This window comes from Primulina eburnea, chromosome 16 (genome assembly GCF_022965805.1).
Source record: "Primulina eburnea isolate SZY01 chromosome 16, ASM2296580v1, whole genome shotgun sequence".
In the NCBI taxonomy this organism is placed as follows: Eukaryota; Viridiplantae; Streptophyta; class Magnoliopsida; order Lamiales; family Gesneriaceae; genus Primulina; species Primulina eburnea.
This window is the reverse complement of record NC_133116.1, coordinates 13,770,454-13,779,709: the sequence shown is the minus strand read 5'-3', so window position 1 is coordinate 13,779,709 and position 9,256 is coordinate 13,770,454. Positions and strand designations below refer to the sequence as shown.

At 37.1% G+C, this 9,256-nt stretch overlaps 1 protein-coding gene across 1 annotated transcript; it reads left to right on the top strand.

Annotated features, from left to right (window-relative positions):
* The first annotated feature begins 3,983 nt into the window (after positions 1-3,983).
* On the top strand, positions 3,984-5,952 carry LOC140816054 (uncharacterized). The gene is made up of 3 exons (XM_073175121.1): positions 3,984-4,202; positions 4,466-4,790; positions 5,540-5,952. The coding sequence occupies exons 1-3, from the start codon at positions 3,984-3,986 to the stop codon at positions 5,950-5,952; spliced, it is 957 nt and encodes a 318-aa protein (XP_073031222.1).
* Positions 5,953-9,256: the final 3,304 nt, after the last annotated feature.

Below are 9,256 nucleotides of genomic sequence, written 5' to 3'. Positions count from 1 at the left end.
AAGAAAGAACCATAGGCACGAAAATTGGGAGATTATCCAGCAGCCAAGGAGTTTGAAGAAGAAGAAAAAGCTTGGAGCAAGGGCGTGGATTGGAGATTTCGTGATTCCCGGGCACTGTTCTTTGCATTTTCCGTCACGACTAGTATTTCTTATTTAGAATTTATCGTTTAAACATTGTGTTGTTTATTTTTACTATGAAGTCGAGTAGCTACTTGTAATATCCCAACCTTTTATCTTTCTATTGTCAATGATATTATTCTATGGTTTGGTGTTATGGATATATGGTTAAGTTATTATTGATCATAGTTATTGTTATGGTTTATGATTATAGTTGATGGAAGGGTTGGTATTTCATGTTATAGCATCAATATGGTTATTGCATTGTATTCATGGTTAATTATTGTATGGTTTTGGTATGGATAAGTTGATGGTAGTGTATTTGAGGAGTTTTTATTGTTGTGACGGTATAATGTTGGGAGTTGGATTGATGGTTGGGATGGTTTGAGCCAAATAGGTAATTGGGGTGCAGAAACGGTATGAAAATTTTTGGTATTTGTTACGGTTTTTAGCATAATGAATGGGATATTGATCCAAATGACATGAGGCCAATTGCATTAGAAAGCTAAGATCCAAGGCTACAGCTTTCATGTTTTGAGTTTTGTTCAAATAGTTGAGGAAGATGAGTCAAAAGTGGCCCGAAATGCGTTATGTATATCGTCGTTCTTACAATGACACATTTTGGGATAATGGGATAAATTTTTACTCAGACCTCGAAATGACCCGAAACTAGTGTGAGATTCAAGAAAGGACATAGGGCTACAATTTCATGTTTACCACTCTGGCTAATTCAGAAGAAAAAGTGCACATTTGGCCCTTGGACCGAGGGTACACGAACCCCTACACGGGGTTCGGGTCTTGCCAGGAAAAATGGGTGATTTATCGTGTGTACATGGACCTTTACACGGAGGGAGGCACGTGGTCCGTGTATTTGGCGTAAAAAGCATATTTTTAAGAGTTTCCAAGCCATTAAGTTATTCATTTGCTTACTCCTCTTGCATCCATCGACTTGTGGAGCTAGGGTTCTTCATTTCTTCTCTTAATTCCTTTCTTTCCAAGGTTTGAATCTTCAATTTGGAGGTGTGATCTTCATATCCTCAAGAGCAAGTAACCAAGGTAAGGGAATTATCTTTTGGGTATTTGGTTGAAGTGAAAGGAATGGTGGTTTAGGCTTGAATGATAGTTTATAGGTTGAAAATGTGAAGTTAATGGTATAATCTTGATCTTATGTTGTAGGATAAACTACCAAGAAGCTATCATAACAAGTTCTATTGGTTGTAAGTGGGCTTTTTCCTTGAATGCATCTCATGGCCCATATGTATGATTAATGATGTTGTTATTGTTCCTAGCTCCTTTAATACATTGATTATATACTTGCTATGTAATGGTTCATTGATTGAAAGAAAAGGAAAGGAATTTTGATGCCAATTGCTAAGAAAGGAGCTAGTTCTAATTTCATGCACACCACATGGTTGATAAAATGATTCAATGGTTTTTTTTATGGCTTGATAGTTATATGGTAGTGGTGGTGCTTCTAGCACTTCTAAATCCACATAACGGAAGTTGATCAACATTTAACATGTACAGTGACTGATTTTGACTGAAATGTACATGTATACCATCGACGGATGACTTATCAATGCCATAAAGAAATGGTTGATAGAATGTCATCTTATAATTGTTATCTATATATTCCATTGAACGATGACATTTCCTATGGTTCAATGGTAATGATTCCTTTCTTTATACTATTGTATATGTAATTGTTATTGAAAGTTCCGCTTACTGAGTTTTGTAAACTCATTCCAGTTATGTCATGTGATGCAGATAAAAAGGAATAGCGATGGAAGTGTCGAGGCATGGAAGGTGCATGTGCCAAAGCTTGGAGAGTGATGTTTTGATGAAATGTGGCAATTATAAAATTGTTTCGAGTATTGTACCTTGGTTCATGTTTTGAACAAGAAAATTATGTCTTAACTTTTGTCAAATTTTTGGTATTTATGAATATGATATCTATGTGTTTAGTGGAGGTATTGAGAATATGTGTATTTTGGGAAAGATTGATTGTGGTAATAGTTTTTTGTTTGCTTGGAAATATTTGGTAAACCTATATTTATGGGTAAACTTTGCCAAAATTTTATTTAATTATTATTTTTCTCCAAATCTTTTATAAGGCTTCTGCATTATTGCATTTATAGTTTAATGTCATGGGGTAAGGGTGTTACATTTATTGGTATCAGCGCAACATTTTTCGGACCAATGATTTGGCACATGTCTTCATATGCTTTTGACACTTCGGTATGTATCTTACTGCATGTTATTGATGTATTGGTATGATGATAAAATTTACATGTAATATGTTTTGAAACTGATTTTAAATTGAGATGCAATATAGGAAAATGCCACCCAAGAGAAAAGCTACTGAAGTACCTCCTAGAAGTAGAGCCGGAGAAGACCGAGACAGTACTTCATCTAATGTAGTTGATGAGTTTAGTAGGCTAATTCATGAGCAAGCTAAAGTGCAGGGAACAAATCCAGCAACTTCTCCGATTGCAATCACCGGTTCAAGGTAGAGGCCAAGGTCGTGATCAACGAGTTCAAGAACGAGTTGTTGAGGGAGCTTATGATAAATTCAAGAAGATGAATCCACCCGAATTTGTAGGGAGTCCGGACCCTTTAATTGCAATGGAGTTGGTGAAGGCGGTCGAGGCGATCTTTGATTACCTTAACTTTGATGATAAAGATCGAGTGAGTTGTGTTGTTTTCCTCTTAACCAAGACTGCAAGAATTTGGTGGGAAGCAACCAAGGTAACGATTAATGTTCAAACATTGAAATGGAATGCGTTTAAAGATTTGTTCTATGACAAGTACTTTCCTAGCAATGTTAAAGCTTGCAAGGTGAAAGAATTGTTGGAGCTAAAGCAAGGGACAATGAGCATGAATGATTACATTTTGAAGTTTGAAGAAGGTTGTCTTTTTGTTCCTTTCATTGCAGCAACGACAAAGATAGATCCGAGCATTTTATGCGGGGTTTGAGGGCAAAGATTCGAAGAGATGTTCCAATGTCAAAGGCTAATTCTTACAAGGAGATTGTTGAGAAAGCATTGATGGCCGAATATGCTGAGAAAGAGATTGATAAAGAAAGACAATTCAGGAGGCAACAATTTGTCCAAAAGGGTCAAGCTTCGGTTCAAGGAGGAAAAGGAGGATACAAGAGGAAAGGAAAGGAAGAATATCGCGGTAAAGCTCCTGCGGGGCCATCTGAATCAAATAAGCCTTTATGTCCTAAATGCATAAACAACATAAAGGAGAGTGCCTAGTTGGAAGCAATAAATGTTATAGATGTGGAGGTGTTGGGCACATTGCGATCAATTGTGCACTCAATCATTGGGCAAGGGCCGACTTCAGGGGCGCATTTTCTCTTTGACCAAGGAAGGAATTAGTCCTGATTCGTCAATAATTTCAGGTACCATTCTTATTTCAGGCAAGGTAGCTACTACTCTTATTGATACTGGCGCCACACATTCTTTTATATCTGAGCAATTTATTCATTCTCTAGTTCTTGCTCCTATTGGTGAAATTGTCCACTTTTCTAATGTGTTTCCTTTGGGAGATTATAGGTAGCATTTGAGGATCGTGTTACAGCAGTTGAGGGACAACAATTTATATGCTAAATTCAAGAAGTGTGAATTTTGGCTGGATCAAGTTGCATTTTAAGGTCATATCGTTTCCAAGGAAGGAATTGCTGTGGATCCGGCTAAGATTGAAGCAGTTAAGAAGTGGTCTATTCCTTTGACAGTTGCTGAGGTACGAAGTATCCTTGGGTTGGCAGGGTACTATCGTCGTTTTATTGCTGATTTCTCTAAAATAGACTTGCCACTTACTACTCTGACGAGAAAGACAGTTAAGTTTGAATGGACTAATGAATGTCAACAAGCATTTCAAGTATTGAAGGACAATTGACTTCAGCTCCAGTGTTAGCACTTCCTCAGGGAGTTGAAGACTTTGTGGTGTATACAGATGCTTCCAAGAAAGGTCTTGGTGCTGTGTTGATGCAGCGAGGCAAAGTTATTGCTTATGATTCTCGTCAATTGAAGGAGTATGAAAAGAACAATCCGACTCATGATCTCAAGTTGGCGGCCGTGGTATTTGTTTTGAAGATCTGGCGACATTATTTATATGGCGTGAAAAATGTGAGATTTTCTCAGATCATAAAAGTCTTAAGTATCTCTTTACTCAGAAAGAACTGAACATGCGTCAGAGAAGGTGGTTAGAACTTGTGAAGGATTATGATTGCACTATCAGTTTTCACCCAGGAAAAGCGAATGTGGTTGCTGATGCATTGAGCCGAAAGTGAGGTCTTCAATTGGATTCTATGATTCAAAAACCTCTGTTGTTGGATTTGTAGAGAAGTGAGATCGCATTGGTTGAGGAAGGTACGATCGCTCGACTTTCAACCTTAGTTATTCGACCGACTTTGATTGACAGAATTAAGCATGAGCAACAGTTGGATACTCTTTTGTTGGAATTGAGAGCAAAGGCAGAGAAGAAGGGGAATTCTAAGTTTGGATTGAACAGTGATGGCCTGATTACATTTCAAGGCCGTATTTGTGTTCCTGTTGGTGATGCTATTCGTCGTGATGTTTTGAAGGAAGCTCATACTGCATCTTATTCGGTACATCCTGGTGGCACCAAGATGTATCAAGATCTTCGTCGATTGTATTGGTTGCCAGGTATGAAGAAAGATATAGCATCACTTATTTCTTAATGCTTGACTTGTCAGCAGGTAAAGATTGAGCACCAACGACCGGCGGGTTTATTGCAATCTTTACCTATACCGCAATGGAAGTGGGAACACATCACTATGGATTTTGTTGTTGGGATGCCAAGAACTCAGAAGGGCTATAATTCTATTTGGGTGATCGTGGATCGATTGACCAAGTCATCACATTTTCTCCCTGTCAAGACGACATGATTCAATATGCAGAGACGTATGTTCAAGAGATTGTAAGACTTCATGGGATACCCGTGTCGATTGTTTCAGATCGTGATGCAAGGTTTACATCTGGGTTTTGGAAGAGTCTTCATAGAGATTTGGGTACAAAGTTGGCCTTTAGCACAGCCTATCATCCTCAGAGTGAGGGGAAATCAGAGAGAGTTATACAGATTTTGGAGGATATGTTGAGGACCTGTACTATTGACTTTCCTGGTAGTTGGGATTCGAAGTTACCTCTTGTCGAGTTCACATATAATAACAGTTACCAGTCCTCGATTGGCATGGCACCATATGAAGCGTTATAGGGTAGGAAGTGTAGATCACCTTTATATTGGGACGAAGTAGGAGAAAGGAAGATGTTGGGACCCGAGTTGGTTCAACAAATGGTTGATGTGGTCGCACTGATCAGACAGAGAATGAAGACGGCTCAATCTCGACAGACAAGTTATGCAAATGTTCGAAGAAGGCCTTTGGAATTTAATGTAGGTGAAAATGTGTTTGTTAAGATAGCTTCTCTCAAAGGAGTTGTGAGATTTGGAAAGAAAGGTAAGTTGAGTCCTCGCTATATTGGACCTTTTGAGATTCTGGATAAAATTGGTGAAATAGCGTATCGATTGGCTTTGCCTCCGGATTTGGATCGAGTTCACAGTGTCTACCATGTTTCAATGTTAAGGAAGTACTTGTCCAATCCATCCCATGTTCTTCGACACGAAGCATTGGATCTTTGTCCTAATCTGAGCTATGAAGAAGTGCCGGTTCAAATTATTGACCGCAAAGTTAATGTGCTAAGGAACAAAGAAATTAGCTTTGTTAAAGTTCTTTGGAGGAATCATGTGATTGAAGAGGCTACATGGGAAACGGAGGAAGAGATGAGACAACGTTATCCAGATTTATTTTGAAGTAAGCAAATTTCGGGGACGAAATTTTTATAAAGGGGGGAGATTGTAATATCCCAACCTTTTATTTTTCTATTGTCAATGATATTATTCTATGGTTTGGTGTTATGGATACATGGTTAAGTTATTATTGATCATATTTATTGTTATGGTTTATGATTATAGTTGATGGAAGGATTGGTATTTCATGTTATAGCATCAATATGGTTATTGCATTGTATTCATGGTTAATTATTGTATGGTTTTGGTATGGTTAAGTTGATGGTAGTGTATTTGAGGAGTTTTTATTGTTGTGACGGTATAATGTTGGGAGTTGGATTGATGGTTGGGATGGTTTGAGCCAAATAGGTAATTGGGGTGCAGAAACGATATGAAAATTTTTGATATTTGTTACGGTTTTTAGCATAATGAATGGGATATTGATCCAAATGAAATGAGGCCAATTGCATTAGAAAGCTAAGATCCCAGACTACAACTTTTGTGTTTTGAGTTTTGTTCAAATTGTTGAGGAAGATGAGTCAAAAGTGGCCCGAAGTGCGTTATGTATATCGTCGTTCCTGCACTGACACATTTTGGGAGAATGGGCATAAAATTTTTTCAGACCTCCAAATGACCTGAAACCAGTGGGAGATTCAAGAAAAGACATAGGGCTACAACTTTCATGTTTACCACTTTGACTAATTCGGAAGAAAAAGTGCAATTTTGGCCCTTGGACCGGGGGTACACGGACCCCTACATGGGGTCCGGGTCTTGCCAGGAAAAATTGGTGATTTACCGTGTGTACACGGACCTTTACGTGGAGGGAGGCACGAGGTCCGTGTATTTGGCGTAGAAAGCATATTTTTAAGAGTTTCCAAGCCATTAAGTTATTCATTTGCTTACTCCTCTTGCATCCATCGACTTGGGGAGCTAGGGTTCTTCATTTCTTCTCTTAATTTCTTTCTTTCGTGTGATCTTCATATCCTCAAGAGCAAGTAACAAGGTAAGGGAATTATCTTTTGGGTATTTGGTTAAAGTGAAAGAAATGGTGGTTTAGGCTTCAATGATAGTTTATAGGTTGAAAACGTGAAGTTAATGGTATAATCTTGATCTTATGTTGTAGGATCAACTACCAAGAAGCTATCACAACAAGTTCTATTGGTTGTAAGTGGGTTTTTTCCTTGAATGCATCTCATGGCCTATATGTATGATTAATTATGTTATTATTGTTCCTAGCTCCTTTAATCCATTGATTATATACTTGCTATGTAATGGTTAATTGATTGAAAGAAAAGGAAATGAATTTTGATGCCAATTGCTAAGAAAGGAGTATTAATTTCATGCACACCACATGGTTGATAAAATGATTCCATGGTTCTTTTTATGGCTTGATAGTTATATGGTAGTGGTGGTGCTTCTAGCTCTTCTAAACCCACATAACGGAAGTTGATCAACATTTAACATGTACAGTGACTAATTTTGATTTAAATGTACATGTATATCATCGACGGATGACTTATCAATGCCATAAAGAAATGGTTGATAGAATGTCATCTTATAATTGTTATCTATATATTCCATTGAATGATGACATTTTCTATGGTTCAATGGTAATGATTCCTTTCTTTACACTACTGTATATGTAATTGTTATTGAAAGTTCCGCTTACTGAGTTTTGTAAACTCATTCCAGTTATGTCATGTGATGCAGATAAAAAGGAATAGCGATGGAAGTGTCGAGGCATGGAAGGTGCATGTGCCAAAGCTTGGAGAGTGATGTTTTGATGAAATGTGGCAATTATAAATTTTTTTCGAGAATTGTACCTTGGTTCATGTTTTGAACAAGAAAATTATGTCTTAACTTTTGTCAAACTTTTGGTATTTATGAATATGATATCTATGTGTTTAGTGGAGGTTTTGAGAATATGTGTATTTTGGGAAAGATTGATTGTGGTAATATTTTTTTGTTTGCTTGGAAATATTTGGTAAACCTATATTTATGGGTAAACTTTGCCAAAATTTTATTAATTATTATTTTTCTCCAAATCTTTTATAAGGCTTCCGCATTATTGTATTTATAGTTTATTGTCATGGGGCAAGGGTGTTACACGACTTACATATTTGTTTGGATTAAAGGGGATCCTACCCCGAAACTGATTTCGTTAATTCATATTTTGATTTTTGATTTTTGATTTATTCTTGATTATGCTATTGTGTTATCGTGTTGTTAGAGCGTAGCTAACTTTAACAACGATCTTATATTGCGAGTGAGTTCGAGAGAATAGCTCGTGATAAGAACGAGTAATATAGTTCGTGGATTTACAATTTACATAGACATATGAAATTGGATACGCTCCGGTAGTCATAGTCCGGTAGGGAGAAAACTAGGGGATTTCATAGATCAGTATGCGAATCACTCTTGATAAATAATTAAAGAAATTTAATTACTTCATTGAGTATAGTTAGTTTAGCATTGCTCGAGAGGACATGTTCAATTGAATAAGAAATCATGTCGGAAGCATAGATCATTATCGAATGAATTAAGTAAATAACGAGTGGTAAGTGAACTGAAATTCCCAACAAATTCATTTCTCATTGAATTTTAATTAACCATTCTAGATATTATATATCATTATTTAATTCATGAACCTTTCTTATTTGCTTTTTTATTTAAACATAGTAGTAATAAATAATCATTCGAATTTCGTTGCTAAAGATTTAATAACTGAAAATAATAATTGCCAAATACAGTCTCCAGTGAAACGATACTCGTACTCTAGTACATTATATTTTAACTTGATATTTTGCACTTGTGATTATTTCGAGCATGAATATTATTAATTTTGACCAAGAGTTTTACGGTGCAAGTTTTGCTCGATCAAGTTTTTGGTGCCGTTGCTAGGGAGTGTTAATTCACAATTTTATTTTACTTAATTTCCTTAGAATTGTTTTATTTTTCTGGAGCTAACACTCCATATTCTATTCTAGGTATCTTTTCTAGTGCATGCCAAATTCACTTGACGTGGAGCTTGAGCAGTTTGACCCTGAAATTGAAATAACTTTCCCCAGAAGAAGACAACATCAGAGACTGAAGGAACTGATGGAGAGGCACGAGCACGAGCACGAGCACGAGCATAAGGAGGAACACCATGAAGATAGACATGTTGAGGTGCCACACTGCATACCGATGCTAGACTATGCCCAGCCTTCTTTGGATGGTGAACGCCCCAGCATTGTGAGGCCTATTTTGCGGGCAAACTACGTCGAAATCAAGCCAGGTATAATTCAGATGATTCGGAATACAGTCCAGTTTGTAGAATCTGCATTAG